At 41.2% G+C, this 19,182-nt stretch overlaps 2 protein-coding genes across 3 annotated transcripts; one reads left to right on the top strand and one right to left on the bottom strand.

Moving 5' to 3' along the window:
* Window positions 1-173: 173 nt before the first annotated feature.
* emp1b (epithelial membrane protein 1b) lies at window positions 174-5,875 on the bottom strand. 2 transcript variants are annotated; one of them, XM_078797299.1, is made up of 5 exons: window positions 5,807-5,875; window positions 3,277-3,365; window positions 1,607-1,715; window positions 1,108-1,248; window positions 174-1,025 (listed from the first exon to the last, which is right to left on the bottom strand). In XM_078797299.1, exons 2-5 carry the CDS (start codon window positions 3,352-3,354, stop codon window positions 865-867), a joined length of 489 nt encoding a protein of 162 aa, XP_078653425.1. In that variant the 5' UTR covers window positions 3,355-3,365; window positions 5,807-5,875; the 3' UTR covers window positions 174-864. The 2 variants fall into 2 exon arrangements, with proteins under 2 accessions (XP_078653425.1, XP_078653424.1); XM_078797298.1 differs by lacking the exon at window positions 5,807-5,875 and having other exon boundaries at window positions 3,277-4,084.
* A 10,024-nt stretch (window positions 5,876-15,899) lies between these two features.
* Window positions 15,900-19,112, top strand: LOC131102730 (uncharacterized). Its single transcript, XM_078797404.1, has 5 exons — window positions 15,900-16,079; window positions 16,174-16,292; window positions 16,399-16,561; window positions 16,645-16,760; window positions 17,777-19,112. The coding sequence occupies exons 1-5, from the start codon at window positions 15,950-15,952 to the stop codon at window positions 19,007-19,009; spliced, it is 1,761 nt and encodes a 586-aa protein (XP_078653530.1). The 5' UTR covers window positions 15,900-15,949; the 3' UTR covers window positions 19,010-19,112.
* The last annotated feature ends 70 nt before the right edge of the window (window positions 19,113-19,182 follow it).

Genomic DNA, 19,182 nt, shown 5'->3' with positions numbered 1-19,182 from the left:
GATGATGTAGGCACGAATCTGATTGGTTGGCTTCTGAGTGCCACAAGACGCAGGCAAGTTGTGGCGATTGCAGTGTGTTGTTCGTATGACTAGATGATATGGATAAGTGTGTCTGGGGTGGGGGGGCGCTGAAGCCACTGTCGGAATCACACGGACGTAAAAAACCACAATAATTGGTTGAAACTCTAGTTTTATTATAGTAAAAATCCTCGTCATCCACGATGACGAAACAGCATAAGATATACAAAGCATAACAGGGAGCATATTTACACACGGTATGGAACGGCAGTTTGGGCGTGTCACTTTCGGGGAATCGGACAATGACTTTTTCAAGGCAGTGAAGGCGGTCCATTTGTAAGAGGTTGGATTTATCTGTCGGGTTAGTACTGTTACACAATATTAACGTCTTAGGCTGCCATGATTGGACATTTGGTGGTGCTGTCACTCGGTGACTGGCGTGTACCGCAAGCCGTGATGGACAGGTGTCATGCGGCCATTGAATTAGTGACAGTATATGCGTTTAAGTTGATAAAATAATGATTTAAAAAAAAAACATGAAAAATAATAGGCTCACCCCTTTTTATCCACTTCTATTCATATTTAAATGTACGTACAAAGAAAACCTGTGAGGTTGCTAGAAATTAAAAATCATTCTTTATTTAAGCTTTTTTTTTTTTTTTTTTTAAATTAGGCCAAACCGACTAGAAATAATATTATTCCATTGTGGAGCAACGGAAATAAATTGTGCCTGTCTTTTTACCGCCATTTTGGAATGTTACAGTCTATCGCTCCGTAATTACAAATCAAAGATTTTTCTATGGCTAAAAGAGATCCAGTCAAACGGAGTTAACTCCAGCATCGTTCTCATGCCGTCTTCTTGCGTAGCACAAAGTAAGTGATGGCGGAGACGAACGTGAGAACAAAGGAGATCCACGCCAGGATGTAGCAGTGGCCGTACGAGCCGAAATTCTCGTTGAGATGGAATCGGTCCGTGTAGATGGATGCCGCGATCATGATGCAGAGACCTGGAAAAAGGGTCGAAGGTTAATGGACGTTAATAAGCGGCGTTATCGGAAGGGTGCCGTGGGTGCACGGAAGCAAACTCACAAGCGAGGGCTTGGAAGACCCCCGAGATGGTGAACCTCTGTCCTTTGTTCAAGGTGAAGAGCTGAACTACAAACACAAAGATGCCCAGGATGGAGAATATACAGGCAAGCACGGAGCTGGCCTGCACCGCCTGGAGGTAGTCTGCAGGGGGAGGCAGAGAAAGCAATACGTGAGAAGGCCCGGCAGGACTGGACTACTGTTAGATGGCGTAGACGGCGTTCTGGCATTGGCATAGCAACTAACGAACGATACCCCTAGTCTACCTGCAAACGGGACACTGCTTGGCAAATGTTTGACTCGGGTCTCGATTAGACGCGCTCACAGGAATGCAAAGTCAACACTCGCTGCATACTTACTTTTAATTAATGCAGCTCGGGTCACATGACCACGTCGATTAGAATTGGAAAGACGCGTGTGTGCACAAAGACAGGTTCTCCCTCAACCTTGTCTTTGCAGGATCGCGCGTGTGTGTGTGTGTGTGTGTGTGTGTGTCTCGTACCCTCTGGGTAGTGTGATCCCGTGGGGAGGTCGGTGTAGTTCCACACGCCATTGCTGTATATCCACCTGGCCCACACGTCAGTGGAAATGGTTTCAGTCACCCACCAAGCCTGAGGAAGCAGTCGACACAATTAGTAAAAAAAATATATATAGAAATGTGTAATTAGAAAAAAAAATTCTTGTTTTTCAATGAATATTCATATGTTTATATTATAATAATTATATTATTATACAGAATATATTTACTGTTTATTAAATAACTGAAATTTTAACATAGAATTTTACATGTTTTTGGAATATTTAGTATAACTCTCAATAAAAAAAAAAATTTGAATTCATAATTACTCAATAAATAATACAGTAAATATTTACAGTTGCAATTAAATAACTTAAACAAATAATACATTTAATAAAAACATTTATGTATAATATAAATATAAATTTTTCTAAATATTTATTTTTTATTAAGTAATTAATTCCATAATGTTTTTTATTCTATTACTTTTTCACAATTATAAATTAGTTACATAATTTAGTAAATACAAAATGAGCAATGCATGCAAGAAATTGTTACAATGAATTTATACAAAAATAAAACATTTAATAAATATTTTTATATGTAATATCAATAATAATAATTAATATTATTATAATATTATTATATAACTTATTAAATAACTTATATTTTAACATAGAATTGTACATGTTTTTGGAATATTTAGTATAACTCAATAAAAAAAATTATTGAATTCATAATTACTCAATAAATAATACAGTAAATATTTACACTTGCAATTAAATAACTTAAACAAATAATACATTTAATAAATACAACATTTATTATATATTATATTTATTACATTAATATAAATATTGTGTTTCTAAATATTTATTTTTTATTTATTAAGTAATTAATTCCATAATGTTTTTATATTACTTTTTTATAATAATTATTATAAATTAGTTAGAGTTTAAGTAAACACAAAATAAGCAATGCATTAAATATTTATTTAAGAAATTGTTACAATTAATTTATAAAAAATAAAACAATATTTTTTATATTTTATATCAATAAAAATAGTGGAGAACCTTTTGTAGTAAATAATTATTAATGACTTAATGTGTTTTATAATTAACTTTTTAATGATTAATTAAATATTTAATTAAGCATATTTCTTTAATTAATAATAATAATAATAATAATTTGTGTGTGTGTGTATTACATGTCTGGACTTTAGGGACTCTAACATGTTGACATCCGTCCATGAGGCGGTAGTAAACAACGCTGGCGAGCATGCGATGTTTACGCCTCGTGTTCAGGCACGCTCGGCACGGCCGACCAGAGGGGAGGAATGCATTCCACGTCTGGCTGTGGAATGCGGCGCTCACCGCAACACGGCCAACAACGCCACATAGTTGTGCGTGAATGCCGAGTATGCGCAGGCGACGGCGACGCCGCCTGCCATTGACAAGCAATGACGGCGGCTGACGGGCCACGTGCTCCATCCGTCTGTCATCGCTGAGTGACAGCGGAAATGAAAACTCGGGAGTGATGAAAGAGCCGACCAATCCCTCTTCTGCGTGTTTTGTTTTTTTTACCGTCATAGCCGAGCTGAGTCCGACCTTTCAACTTTTTGGTCTACCAGGAAGCGGCGCAACGCCAACACTTACGTTGTCAATGGTAGCCACCAGAAGGAGGATGATGCCGATGATGTGGAGGGCGAAGATGGCGGCGAGGAGAATCAGCATGATGGCGGTTGCTGTGTGACAAAAACGCACGGAGAAAAGCGGTGAAAAGCGGTGGCGGTGCTTTTATTTTGTAGTACAACTTTGTTTAGTACAGTCACAGTAATGCAAGCGTACCAGCGCACACTAGCGCGGCACAACTTCCTTTTGGTTTTGCGGCTTCTAATTAACTCCCAGTCATTCCCAAGGCTTGCTATTCCCACAGGGTCGCTGTGGATTTGCGAGGACCGTGACAAGCTACAAAATAAATCTTGTCTTTGCTAGCGGAAACTGATCGTTTGAGAGGGAAGCTCACGGCGGGAAGATGAGTTTGGACTTGTCTGGCGCTCGCAAGAACCCCCGCCACTCCTTAAAATAACTGTAGCGGATGTAGTACTTTCCATCCTCCGGTTAAAAAAAAAACAAAAAACGACAGGAATATTTAGAATGATTTCTATAGAGCAGGGGTCTCAAACTTGCGGCCCCCCACCTTGATATGGATGCTGCACGGTATCATGTACCAGGAAATGACAGCATAAAGGTGTGTGCACACAGGACACAATTGACGCGATTTTGCAAGTTACGACGCTGCTCCCAGATGTAACGATGCTAATTTGCTAATTCAAATTGTTCAAAGTTTAATAACTCTTAATACTGTTCATTTGAATCTGAAAAAAAAATTCTTTACCCACCAACTATATGTGGTTTCTTATGTTTTTCTTATTTGCCGTTTTATTATTTTATTTATTTATTACTTATTGATTGATTTATTTTATTTAGTTTTATTATTTTTTTAATCTTATTTTATTGAAGAGTTTTTTTTCAGTTTTGAATAAATAAATGAATTAAAAAATATTAATTTATAATATAAATAAAAATATAAATTTGTGGTTTATGTTTTTCTTATTTACCGTTTTATTATTTTATGTATTTACTTATTGATTTTATTTATTCTTTATTTTGATTTATTTTTTTATTTTATTTTAGTGAAGACAGTTTTTTATTTTTTCAGTTTTGAATAAATGAATTAAAAAATATGAATTTATAATATATATATATATATATATATGCTAATTGGGTAAAATAATTAAGTTTCATTAATGTTCATGTTGAAAGTTAAATAATTCTTAATACTGTTAATTTGAATCTGAAAAAAAAAAATTCTTTACCCACCAACTATATGTGGTTTCTTATGTTTTATTATTATTTTATTTATTTATTTATTTATTACTTATGGATTTATTTATTTATTTTCTTTATTTTGATTTATTATTTTATTAACTTATTTTATTAAAGACAGTTTTTATTTTTATTTTTTCAGTTTTTAATAAATTAATGAATCAAAAAATATACATTTATAATATAAATAAAAATATATATTTATATATATTTGCTAATTGGGTAAAATGGTTAAGTTTCATTAATCTTCATGTTCAAAGTTAAATAACTCTTAATACTGTTAATTTGAATCTAAAAAAAAAATTCTTTACCCACCAACTATATGTGGTTTCTTATGTTTTTCTTATTTGCTGTTTTATTATTTTATGACTTATTGATTTATTTATTTATTTTCTTTATTTAGATTTATTTTTTTATTTTATTTTTTTCAGTTTTGAATAAATAAATGAATTAAAAAATATAAATTTATAATATAAATATATATATATTTTTTTTTAAACCTGATGCGGCCCAGCCTCACCCAGACCCCTAGCTCCAGTGGCCCCCAGATAAATTGAGTTTGAGACCCCTGTTATAGAGTCTTGCCGTTTTTTTGTTGTTTTTTTTTTTAATCAAAAGCGGTGCAACTAGCGTCCTCTTGTGTAGCGTCGTATTCGGGACTGGGTGTGAAACGTGGAAGAGGCACATCTGGAATGCGCCGCTTCTCTCTCGCCAGTAAAAAGGAGTGGTCAAGGGCTGGGCCCCCGAGTCCTTCCGTCTCACGCTCTCGCTCTCGTACTCCGATACACATGTGTCGTTCTGTAACTCCACACCCCTTCACCCGACATCTTTTTATCTGCCCTAAACCGCCACATTGAAGTGAAAGATTGCATTTGCAAATATTTGTGTTGGATAATCTCCGCCTTGGGGGGGGGGCCCGAAGGAGCCTGAATACAGACGTGCTCTTCAGCTACTTTTCTGCCCGAGGGCAACATTCTAATAAAGTACTGGGTGGGAGAGCGTATAAAGACTGGCAATGCAAATAGCTTTGAATACACACTAACTGCTTTGGCTTTGGGTAGAAACCCATCTAAAAGTGTCAGGAGACGATAGAACACAAAAAACGGTGAAGTATTCTCGCTAGGAAATATTAGTGATGAAGAAGATTTGGGTGGGACATTCAGACTCGTGCAAGAACTGGTTCTTAGGGCATGAAAAGTTGCGGTACAAAGTGGTATGGATAACGTAGTAAAAGGTAGTAGACGCCTAGTAAACACCCAGCATGAGGTAGAAGAGTACTACTAAGAGTTCTACTTACTGTTTGATAGCCGTCTGTGTCTTCAGGTCCAATTCCTCCTCGTCTGGAGAACACAAACTTCAGACTCAGCCTGGCAATGTACAAACACCAGAGACTACCCCGTCCGCCTGCTTTGGCCCCGCCTTCTTTTTCAAGTCCACACCCCCCCTCTTTTTGCCTCCTTTAACGCTCTCTCCTACTGTCTCGGACCTATCCCTACTCGTCCCGCCCCCGCCCCCCTCCACTTCTCCACTTCCATGACATTCTTTCCCCATTTGGTGTCTCCTAAGTTTGAAACTCAGCTGATGGTGATTTTGTAGTGGGAGGGCAGCTCATGAGTCACTGACGTTTGGTGGGGGGAACTCCCAAAACCGTGCACGGTGGTGAATTTACGGCAGTTGCCATGGTGACAGACGGCCTTCATCATAATCACACACTGTATGGACGTGACATCGTTACAACCTACTAGAGAGCTGCATAAATTATGACACTTGGCACTTTTCCTGGGAGGACTTTCCACAAGATGTTTTTGTCCGAAAAAAGAACATTTAAGAGGTGAGAGGTCACCCAAAACAGACTGAGCATACGTTGTGCAACACGTCTTGGTAAAATGGAGAATTGAAATAAGGGGCCGATCTCGGTAAGAACTGGTAAAAAAAAAACCCACAAGAACTATCTGAAGAAGAACTACTTGATAAGAATCTAAAGAACCAGTCAGAACCGTAAGAACTATCTCAAGAAGAACTACTTGATAAGAATCTAAAGAACCAGTCAGAACCAGAAGAAATATCTGAAGAAGAACTACTTGATAAGAATCTAAAGAACCAGTCAGAACCGTAAGAACTATCTCAAGAACTACTTGATAAGAATCTAAAGAACCAGTAAGAACCGTAAGAACTATCTCAAGAAGAACTACTTGATAAGAATCTAAAGAACCAGTCAGAACCGTAAGAACTATCTCAAGAAGAACTACTTGATAAGAATCTAAAGAACCAGTCAGAACCGTAAGAACTATCTCAAGAAGAACTACTTGATAAGAATCTAAAGAACCAGTAAGAACCGTAAGAACTATCTCAAGAAGAACTACTTGATACGAATCTAAAGAATCAGTCAGAACTGTAAGAACTATCTGAAGAAGAACTACTTGATAAGAATCTAAAGAACCAGTCAGAACCATAAGAACTATCTGAAGAACTGGTAAGCACCATAAGAACTATAGCTCTGTAACAACCGAAAAGAACTGGTAATAACAAAATAACCATAAGACCATTTTATTAAGAACTGGTAAAATCTTATAACGATCAAAATAAGAACTGGTAAGAACCAATAAGAACTATGGAAATAAGAACTTGCAAGAACCAGAAGAACTATATCAATACTAAGTTGTAAAACCTTAAGAATGCTCAAAATAAGAACTGGTAAGAACCAATAAGAACTGGTAAAACCTTGATAACTTTGGAAATAAGAACCTGCAAGAACCAGAATGCTTATCTCAGTAGGAACCCGTAAGAACTGGTAAAAACTTAACTATGGAAATAAGAACTTGCAAGAACCATAATGCTTATCTCAGTAAGAACTGGTAGAACCTTAACTGTGGAAATAAAAACTTGCAAGAACCAGAAGAACCATATCAATACTAAGTTGTAAAACCTTAAGAATGATCAAAATAAGAACTGGTAAGAACCAATAAGAACTGGTAAAACCCTAAGAACTATGGAAATAAGAACTTGCAAGAACCAGAAGAACTATATCAATACTAAGTTGTAAAACCTTAAGAATGATCAAAATAAGAACTGGTAAGAACCAATAAGAACTGGTAAAACCCTAAGAACTATGGAAATAAGAACTTGCAAGAACCAGAAGAACCATATCAATACTAAGTTGTAAAACCTTAAGAATGATCAAAATAAGAACTGGTCAAACCTTAACAACTATGGAAATAAGAACTTCCAAGAACCATAATCCTTATCTCAGTAAGAACCAATAAGAACTGGTAAAACCTTAACTATGGAAATAAGAACTTCCAAGAACCATAATCCTTATCTCAGTAAGAACCAATAAGAACTGGTAAAACCTTAACTATGGAAATAAGAACTTCCAAGAACCATAATCCTTATCTCAGTAAGAACCAATAAGAACTGGTAAAACCCTAACTATGGAAATAAGAACTTGCAAGAACCAGAAGAACCATATCAATACTAAGTTGTAAAACCTTAAGAATGATCTCAATAAGACCATAACATAAATGGTAAGAACCACATTGGTAAAACCCTAAGAACTAAAAAACACGTAGTCGTGGGTTCAAACCCAGCTTTTGCCATCCGGGTCACGATTGTTGTGTCCTTTGGCCACACCCACTTTACCCCCAGTGCGGCCTACACTGGTGTATGAATGTGATTGACAGTTGGGTCGTAGTTGGGATGAATGGGTGTAGCCATGTTTCCTTGAGTCTACCATTGGGTTGCTGTGCCTGGAGATGTAGCTTAACAACGGTAGCATGTGACTACTATGTCTCTGGGGAAAGATACTACATAAAACCAACAAATGATTACTAGAATTACAATTGGAGTCCAAATGGTGAAGTTGTTCATGTGATACCGTGTGTGATTACCGTATAGATACCATAAACATTAGCACACACACACAAACATCAACTCCAGTAGCATTTCTTCCCGATCAACACCCTTCTTTTCCTGCTTTTGTTTCAAAGGAAGGAGTTTCAGGAAGAAGGAATGTTGTTGGTTGCAATTGAGAAAGAGGTGGGGGCAAACGGGTGCAAGTCGTAGCATGAGTGCAGAAGAAGAAGGAGGGGGGGGGGTGAAGAGACGGCTGGAATGAAGATGCAGAGGCAAAGGTAATGAGATGAGATGGAGGCGGCTATTCCATGCCGCTAATTAATTACTCTTCCACATAGCTCATTTTTATGGCTTGTGGCATAGACTCGGAATGTTTCCAGTTGCGGTAAAGTCATCTGCCCGTCGACCACGTGAAGCAGAACACATTCCTACGGTTGAAGCCAGGGTCTCGAACACGAGTACCAGTACACCATCACAGATATTTCTTTGTCCCAGTGCTCCCTCACTGGTCTTTTGCTATCAATGAAATATTGTTGAGTTTGTACCAAGCTATGTTATGGAAGAGTAATACTATCTTCGGTATCTGTCTACTTCCTGGATGGCTTTGACAACAAGTACTTTGGCTTTCACCGGTTCTCCATTTTGCAGTTGCCGTTCCCGGTTTCTCGGATTTTCCCCCACTTTCTTAAGTCGAGTGCGTTTTGTCATGTTCTCCCCGTGCATGCGTGGGTTTTCTCCGGGTACTCCGGTTTCCTCCCACATTCCAAAAACATGCTAGGTTAATTAGCGACTCCAAATTGTCCATAGGTATGAATGTGAGTGTGAATGGTTGTTTGTCTTTATGTGCCCTGTGATTGGCTGGCCACCAGTCCAGGGTGGACCCCGGCCTCTCGCCCTAAGACAGCTGGGATAGGCTCCAGCACCCCCCGCGACCCTCGTGAGGAAAAGCGGTAGAAAATTAAAGAATGAATAAGTTCTCCTCCTATTTTTGTGGAAGTGGTAACTTTTTGGCTTCTTATTTTGTCTTTCCCCACCCTCGGTCATCTCTGTGTGGAGTTTGCATGTTCTCCCCGTGCATGCGTGGGTTTTCTCTGGGTACTCTGGTTTCCTCCCACATTCCAAAAAAAACATGCTAGGTTAATCGGCGACTCCAAATTGTCCATAGGTATGAATGTGAGTGTGAATGGTTGTTTGTCTATATGTGCCCTGTGATTGGCTGGCCACCAGTCCAGGGTGTATCTCGCCCTGAAGACAGCTGGGATAGGGTCCAGCACCCCCGCGACCCTCGTGAGGATAAGCGGTAGAAAATGAATGAATGAATGAGTTCTCCTCCTATTTTGTGTGGAAGTGGTAACTCTTTGGCTTCTTATTTTGTCTTTCCCCACCCTTGGCCATCTCTGTGTGGAGTTTGCATGTTCTCCCCGTGCATGCGTGGGTTTTCTCCGGGTACTCCGGTTTCCTCCCACATTCCAAAAACATGCTAGGTTAATTAGCGACTCCAAATTGTCCATAGGTATGAATGTGAGTGTGAATGGTTGTTTGTCTATATGTGCCCTGTGATTGGCTGGCTACCAGTCCAGGGTGTACCCCGCCTCTTGCCCTGAAGACAGCTGGGATAGGCTCCAGCACCCCGCCCCGTGACCCTCGTGAGGAAAAGCAGTAGAAAATGAACGACTGAATAAACTTCTAAGACTTCTCAAGTCAAATCTGATGGGATTAGAGTAAAAACAGGAATCCCTTGATTCCTGATAGCATATCAACATCCAATAGCTCCAGTTTCCCCAACACAAAGAGCTCCATGGGGGGGGGGGGTGCAAACGTGAGATTAAATAAACAACTTGGTGATAAATCTGCGAATAGAAGTCCATATCATGTGGAGTGTGAAGGAGTGTGAAGAACGTGACGGAGAAAGACACGATAGCGTGAGGAGAATGCGGTCGAACCCGATTGCGTCCTGGGCGTGTCAACCTCACCTTTTTAGGCGAGGTACGCCAAGGTCTGCATAGTACCACACGTACTGTACAGCGACATCGAACACTCCCTGGTGCTTTTTTTTTTTTTTTTTTTTTGCACTCAGCAGAATCTAAAACTATGACCTCTTACTCCTTTTTGGAGTACTCGGATGATGCAAGAAGTGTTCCGCTACCGCCGCCTGCTTGTCAAAGGGAAGGGGCGGGGCCAAGACTTGGCCGACAAGAAACTGTTTTGAAGTAATCACATGCCTGTGTAACTTCTCAGGAGACCAATGGAGTGGTTTGTTCAACAAACAAACCCTTTGTCTGACTGCCTTCGCTGGGGACTACTGGAAAAACCAGAACCAGGAAGCGTTATCCAAACGGGCGACTCCGCCACAAGATGAAGCTCTCCCAATCTTGGAGTTGACCGTAGCGCACATTGTCTGCCATGCACCTCTTTGACATTTTCGTTACTTACGTGTCCTGTCACGACAGGAATTCCACTAGCTTAGCACAATGAAACGCTCCTTTATCAAAGATCCAATGCCGTCCAGACTCCGGCATTGGAATGACTGAATAGGACACATTCATCTCTCTCCATGGCCGCGTCAGATATCACTTTGTTGGCTTCCAAGGACTGTAACATGTGACAAATATTCCTTGATTAAGATGTTTGTGAAGGGAGGGAGCATTTCCACACGACTATGGGAAGTAAAGTAGCGTGCACATGCCAGAGGGGTGAGCCTGACCACAGCATTACACAATCCCAAAACTCCGTCCGCTCATTCCTTTTGTCTCCTTGCACCGTCACACCCTGACGAGGCATGGATGTATGAATTCATTCATTCATTCATTTTCTATTGCTTTTCCTCACGAGGGTCGCGGGGGTGCTGGAGCCTATCCCAGCTGTCTTCTTCGGGCGAGAGGCCGGGGTACACCCTGGACTGGTGGCCAGCCAATCACAGGGCACATATAGACAAACAACCATTCACACTCACATTCATACCTATGGACAATTTGGAGTCGCTAATTAACCTAGCATGTTTTTTTTGCAATGTGGGAGGAAACCGGAGTACCCGGAGAAAACCCACGCATGCACCGGGGAGAACATGCAAACTCCACACAGAGATGGCCGAGGGTGGAATTGAACCCTGGTCTCCTAGCTGTGAGGTCTGCACGCTAACCACCTGACAGCTGTGCCGCCTCTCCCATTATTATTTATTATATTATTTATTATATATATATCAATAACAGTCAAGGTTAGAAGCCAGATCACTCTTACAGTGGACCCTCGGTTAGCGTACGCCCCAGTTTGTGAATAAAATTTGCCCTGGTTTCCTGGTTAGCGTACGTGTATTGTCACGTTATTAACGCGGTTAACTAATTCAATACCGAAGACGTACTGTATTTATACGTTTTTATAATTTATTGGATGCCAAAGATGTGATGCTGCAACTGTACACTTATGGATGTCACTTTTAGAGCAATTTGAAGCCATAAAAACAACCACAAGATGGCGGCGTGTGACATACACAGCAGCTAGGAGGAAGTGGAAGAACTTTGAGGCGCGTTGTTACGTATTGTCGGGAATATTATTGCATTCACACGCAGGTGCGCACACTGTTCATTATGGGAAAAAAAAATATTTAAATTGCAGCACTATTATTATTTATTTGGTTAGAGTACGTTTTGGTTAGAGTTGGAAATTTTGGACGTGATTAATGACGCTAACCAAGGTTTCACAGTATTAGCTGGCAACAAACATCCAATGCACATGTGTGTGTTACGCGTGGCGTGGCTTGCAATGTTAGCACAGGAAAAAGGGCGTGTTTACAACCCCATGCGGTCCCTAACCAAGGCAGACAGACCCTTTAACATCTCGCCCTAATACGTGATGATTGAAAAGTGATATCTACCCATTCTAAATAAAGTCATAAAGTCATAAAGTCATACAAATAGTACGTCAACACATCAAAAACATTTGGTGTCACTCCCTTGGTGAATGAGTAATAAGTGTTTATCCTGGTTTGTCTCGGGAGCCGATGTGTCACCTTCGGACGCGGGCCAGAAGCGTACCGGTTTAAGCGGGAGCGTGTGTGAGTCAGGAGCATGCCCGTGCAGTATCCTATCATGGGCAAAACCAGTTCCCATGAACCGGAAGCAAGGACTGGGACACATCTGGACTTGAAAACGAAACCAAGTAACAACGCAGGAACCCTCGACTTTCCCACTCCAAATCCTGAATGTGCAGTTTTTCCAAATGGAGCTTTCGTGTTTTTGACGTACAAATTCATACATCGGGCGGCACGGTGGTAGAGTGGTTAGCGTGCAGACCTCACAGCTAGAAGACTAGAAGACAATTCCATCCTCGGCCATCTCTGTGTGGAGTTTGCATCTTCTTTTCTACCGGGTACTCCGGTTTCCTCCCACATTCCAAAAACATGCTAGGTTAATTAGCGACTCCAAATTGTCCATAGGTATGAATGTGAGTGTGAATGGTTGTTTGTCTATATGTGCCCTGTGATTGGCTGGCCACCACTCCAGGGTGTACCCCGCCTCTCGCCCGAAGAAGACAGCTGGGATAGGCTCCAGCACCCCACGTGACCCTCATGAGGATAAGCGGTAGAAAATGAATGAATGAATGAGGTCTCCTATTTTGTGTGGAAGTGGTAACTTTTTGTCTTCTTATTTTGTCTTTCCCCACCCTCGGTCATCTTGTGTGGAGTTTGCATGTTCTCCCCGTGCATGCGTGGGTTTTCTCCGGGTACTCCGGTTTCCTCCCACATTCCAAAAACATGCTAGGTTAATTAGCCACTCCAAATTGTCCATAGGTATGAATGTGAGTGTGAATGGTTGTTTGTCTATATGTGCCCTGTTGTGATTGGCTGGCCACCAGTCCAGGGTGTACTCCATCTCTTGCCTGAAGACAGCTGGGATAGGCTCCAGCACACCCTGCGACCTTCATGAGGAAAAGCGGTAGAAAATGAATGAATATAATAAATAATAATGGGAGAGTGACGATTAAGAAGGGCCAAATACGGGACACGGGAGGCCTGGCATTTCTCCAGCAACTAGTCCCAGCCCTAATCTACCTTTTTGCATCTTAAGTACGTCAAGATGTTTTTAAAAATTACAATTTAAGTGGCGAGGGAGTGAAATATTCCACTGAGTCCAGTGAAGAAAAATGAAAAAAAGGAGCGAGGAAAACCTCGACTGAAAACAAAATGAAAAGATCAAACATGACAAAAGATGAAGCTAAGAGAATTAGGGATCGGTCTAATCATTAGCGTGTCTCCTGTTGGCCGCCTGCCTTCGGACTGACGGAGGAGGAACTTGAGGACTCCATTAAAAAGCAGACTCGGTGGCTGTTATGAAGGCACGTGACGCCACATGCAAGCCGCTGTTTGCGTTCACTTCTACAAAACGTCACGTTTGGCTGCGCTGACCCGTTGCCATGGTTACTGGCCAGCGTATTTTGTTTTTTTTTTTTCATTTTTTTATTCACTTCCTCACCCCCGCTGCTGTGTTTTCCACTCGTCGACATAACTACGTTTAATTCCAGTTTCTTCTCACGTGATTTTTTATTTTTTTTTTAGTCCTTTTTGGGAACATTTCTGCTCCTCCTGTTTCCGGTTGAATGCCACCCCTATGTTTAGGCCGTCCCCGCAAAGCCTCTCTCTCTCTCTCTCTCTCTCTCTCTCTTTCTCTCTCAATGAAATGCAGACATGCACACTGTATTCTTGCTTTGACTCCAAAGAAAACAACTCCAGGCTGTAGCTAGGCAACTCTAAAATGTGAGTCATCCAACTGCCGCACCCATCGTCTACTGATCAACCCCCCTCCTGCAACACACACACACACACACACAACTTCAAACAAACTACGGGTTTTGTTCTCATTTTCCAGCACATTAGTCTTGAGCACATGACAACATTATGACAGCTTGGCTGAGTACAATTGCCAACAATGCTAACACATTCATATTTTGGAATTACATTGGCAATGTGGATTAAAAACTATATTTTTTTCAGAAGCCAAACAAATAAATGCTAAAGAAAAGATGCATGGAATATATAGCTAGATACAGTAGATAGCTAGGGTAGGCCTTCCCCCAGATACTGTACAGTATGGCGGCCTCTAGTGGACATAAACGGTCTACACAACTGTAGCTTGTGAATAGGTGTGATTGCTACAGACGTGTAAATAACTAAATATAGTTATTTATATCATATAGTTATATATAAATAAACTGGGAGTTTAAATAAATTATTTTTTCAAAAAATATTAAATGAAAGAACATTATGTGCATAATCTGTGGAAATTGTGTGACAATACATAGCCAGGAGGTAAACAAAATCAACTTAATAAAAACTATACAAATAAAAACATATATATTCGGTATTAGATTAGCAGTTTTGCATTTCAAACGTTCATTTTAGTAATTCAAAGTCTGATTTTCAACTACAAAAACAAGCTACGATGACATTCACTTCCGGTCAGTGATCACGTGTTTAAATAGGGACCGCTCACTCGAGGTGGGCGATACAGTAAAATCTAGTATCGATGCAATGCCGAGTGCTATATACGCAGTACGGGCATTACCGATACCGCCTATAATCGCTATTCGGATCGGTCCTCCCGCCCTATAGCAATTACCAAGCAGGTGTGTTTCTAAGAAGTCTTCAAAACTTTTGTCGTAGCGCATTGTTTTCCTTCAACTTTTTTTTGAAGTAAAAGAAACAAACTTGGCGATGAATATGAAAGCCAAACGACATTATTTCGTCGCTTTCTTCCTACTTTCCAACACAGCGAGCTGGTGTCAGCCCCCTCAGACTCATTCAAGTCTCTCTTTTCAAGACGAGTTTAGCGGCCAGACGACGACAGGTCCCAAATATCAGCACATGAGTGGAAAAGATGCCGAAGGACGACGTTTCCAATCAATAATCTTGCTAGAAGTATTAGCAACAGCCGTGAACAGCTTGAAGAGCAAGGAGGACCAAACATGGAGTCCGACGGTTCCCGCGATGTCCAAACACAAGATGGCGTCGTCTTCTGAAAGGGAAAAACGCTCTATGAACCCGAATGACAAAGCATCGCATCAGTGGATGGAGGAAAGAGGTTTTAATGTGAACGCCCCGAATCTAGACTGCAATTCGGGTCAAATCAAGCATGTTGTTTTGGGCAAATTCAAAATCAGTGGTCAACTGGAAGCTAACTTTCCACATCTGGGCCATCAGGCTGCTGCTACGAACACAGGTGAGGATGGAAAATACCCGGATGTTTTGGATGCTTAATGGCTGCGGTTGTGTGATTATTTTTTTTTTAAATCTACTACCAACCTTTATTGAGCCAAAGAGACACATTTTACATTCGAAAAACCGAAATGTTGTATGAATGGCAGGTCGGATGTACAATAGTGATGTGCGAGTCATGAACGAGTCGTTCAAAAATGTGGAGTATGGTACTGAATCAGTACTCATTAAGTATTTCAATGACTCACCTTTGCTACAGCTAGCCAAAAATATGACAAAATACTCATTTTAAAAAGGAGCCAGTTCTATCACTAATTGTCCATTCATGTCATGTAATGGCTTTGCCGTCAATCAGTCCATAGGCAGGGAAGCAAGGTGAGGATGAGAGGTCTGCGGCGCGGTGGAGAAGAGGAGCTCCGGCTGAGGCTGCGACCTGAGGTTGAATGTGGAGACAACGCCATGACCCTCACTGTTAAGAGGAGACGAGCTGTACAGCTTCTTCTACACCCAGGTGATGCCACACAAAACAATTGTTTTAATTTTCATTTTCATTTCTACCATTAGTTAAATGTAGAATTTGTCTCGGTGTTTTCTCTCTCTCTCAGAGAATGAGTCGTCCGTTTCCTTGTCCCAGCTGCCCCCTCAGTGCGGGTACACTGTGAAGACCACCCGGAGGATGCTCACCCTGACAGCTCGGTACAATGCCTGTCACGTCACACACCAGGTAGTGCGTATGTGGGATGTCAGTGTGGATGTCAGCTCATTTGTTTGTGCATGCATTTTACCAGGAAGGAAAAATATTGATATCAGAGTACTTGTATTTTTTTTAGGGTGCCAGTTATGTTTTGCCCCTGCTGTGGAGAGGCACTCCAGTCAAGATGTCATGCCCGGTCTCACCCATCAAGCCGACAGCTATTAGCCCGTCTTCACTCTGTTGCTCACCGTATGGATTGAACGTCAGACTGCCTGCTGGACAAGAGCTTCGGGTTAAAGGTAAGTTAAGTTAAGGTAAAGTAAGGTAAGGTAAGAACCTGCAATGTTCATAAATAACAACCAAAAAAATGGTTGTTCTGCAGTTGAAGGAGAATGGACCCCCATGTTGTTGGCCCAGCGGTGTGGCTACACTTTAGACAGACAAAAAGCAGACATACTGCTTGCTGCCCCGTTCATCACATGTGGCATCGCAATAAAGGTGAACCTGCATGTCTTCTTCTGCTTTTGTGTTAGTGGTTCGTGGTCATGTGGCATAATGTAATGTAACCTCTACATAGTTTAAAAAAAAAGGGGTATAGGTGCTAATATAAAACGTTTGACAGTTGGCAGTCAAACCTCTAGGTACACAAGCAGAATAATATACAGTATATATACAGTATATAAATAATATACAGCAATCACCTGTTCATTACAGTTAATTGGTTCCAGACCGTGATAAGTGAATTTCAGCTATAGTTGGAGCATTAAAAAATGCATTTACGACCTGAATACAGTTTAACATCATTAGAGCCCTCTAGACATGAAATAACACCCCTATAGTCACCTTTACACTCGTATTACCCAAGTGAAGTGGACAGTAGAGAAAATAAGCAGTTTAAGACACAAGTAATGCAGTGGGTGTTGGTCCTAGAAGAGCTGGGGGGGGGGCAGACAAGTGTTGTTGCGTGTCCAGGCTTGAGTTTTAGCTTGGTGTGTGAGTATGGCAGCAACAGTAGCTCGTGCTAGGGATTATTTTTGCCTCGTGTGAGATCATTCAAACCTGCAATAAAAGCCTGTTGTTGTGGCGATCAAGCCTGACTGACGCTTGAATGTCTCACCGAACATTACTGACACTTGGAGACTCGTGTGGAATACTACATATCATCACGTCTTTGAATGCCTCATTTGTATTTGCCGTATATGCTTAAATTAGGCAAGAACTACATAAATAGGCTTGAATATGAGTATATTGTTCAGCTAATAATAGGCTGTATTCAGCCATCAAATTGCATGATTTATTCATATATTTTTGAAAAACTGTTAGAGTGAACCAACAAAATTCAAACCATGAAGTGGCAAGGAATATTTTTGGAATTTCCTACTTTAGTGTTCTTATTAAAAAATGAGCCTTATTGCTCGAAGAGTAAATAATTTATTCCAATAATTAAACATAAGGTGTGTTTTGTTTTGTTTTTTGTGCAACCTCACAAAGAAAACTTTTTTTTTTTTTTCCAGGATGGACTACACACAATTCACCTTCAAATCGGAGAAAATACCTTTACTTTGGCCTGTCCTGTTTTTGACCCCAAAGCGCCCCTTCTAACACACCACCCACTAGTGAGGAACCCTCCGACAGAGACCGTAACGCAGACCGTGGATTCATTTCCTTGGGATCCGCCTTTCTACCTGGCACCCCCCTTCTACCCCCACCCCACCTATCAACCGGAGAATCCTGCAGATTCAACTCCTGAACCCACAATGGCTGCACAGCCTCCCCCTCTCGATGCCCCCCAGCTAGACGGTCACTCCCATCCCGATTCTGACATTTTGGACTCAGGTGGGGTTTATTCAGAGCAGCACAGTGACACCGCTTCACCGGTTCGGGTTCAAGCTCCCTCTTTCCGAGCCCCCAATGATGCCTTCAAGCCGTACTACCACTACTACCATCACCCTAAAATCCCTCATTCTAGTCCATCTCAACATTCTCATCCAGGCCTTGAGGTGGGTCCCGAGGGGCGGCTCTCTGAGGCGGAGCCAACACTTTCTCATTTACCATCCGACTATTATGTCCCACGTACGACTCGGGGTGACTCGGAAACATTGCCAGATGGTTCTGACAAGAGGACGATGAGCACACATGTTTCTGCCCCCCCTTGGACTTCAGTCCATCCAGACCAAGTCTTTCATCCCTTTTCTGGGGAACTGGTTAAAAATGAAAAGTATAACTCTGGTGTGATTCAAAATCCTCTCCTTGCTGGTTATGAAAAGGTAGAAAAGGATGATATGAAGAGCCGATCCATGCCTGTGGCTCCTGAAGTTCCCCCCTCTCCTCCTGACGTTCCTCCAACAGCTCTTTATCTTCAGCCATCTTCATTTCCCTTTCTCCTGCCTCTGTCTGACCATCCTTCGTCCCATGACGATCACCACGACCCTTATCGCTCCCATCGGACACCTCCAGCCAAACACGGAGACGAGATGTATGACCTTCAAAATCCTTACCTTCACCCTTATCACTTCTACTACCCTGTCGATGACTACGTGGACTCTGAAGAGGAACCTGCCTTATCAGAACCTTGGCCTTTTCCTGACATGTCATTGGCTCAGCTCGCTCATCACCTCTACCCCCCCGTTGCCGGTCAGCAGCATCCACATCAACTTCTTCAGCATCCTGGTGGAGACGGAGAAGTTGACCTTGAGGAAGGGATGGGTAAGTCACGTTCTCCGCTTCGGCCACTGATTGTAAAATAATAATTAGTACAGTTCAAGTGGCTGTTTAGGGCCGCTACAGCTTATCACCACTAGATGGCAGAAGTACTGCAAATGTTGGTATGGAGGGCAATTCCAAGATTATACATTAAATAATTTGGTGGGTTTTGCCTTTTTAATTTGTGGATCAAGATTTTAATTAGAATAAAAATTAG

The sequence above is a fragment of the Doryrhamphus excisus genome, linkage group LG16, assembly GCF_037039965.1.
Source record: "Doryrhamphus excisus strain RoL-2023G ecotype Guam linkage group LG16, RoL_Dexc_Guam_v1.1, whole genome shotgun sequence".
NCBI classification, from domain to species: domain Eukaryota; kingdom Metazoa; phylum Chordata; class Actinopteri; order Syngnathiformes; family Syngnathidae; genus Doryrhamphus; species Doryrhamphus excisus.
This window is presented reverse-complemented; position numbering and strand designations above follow the sequence as displayed.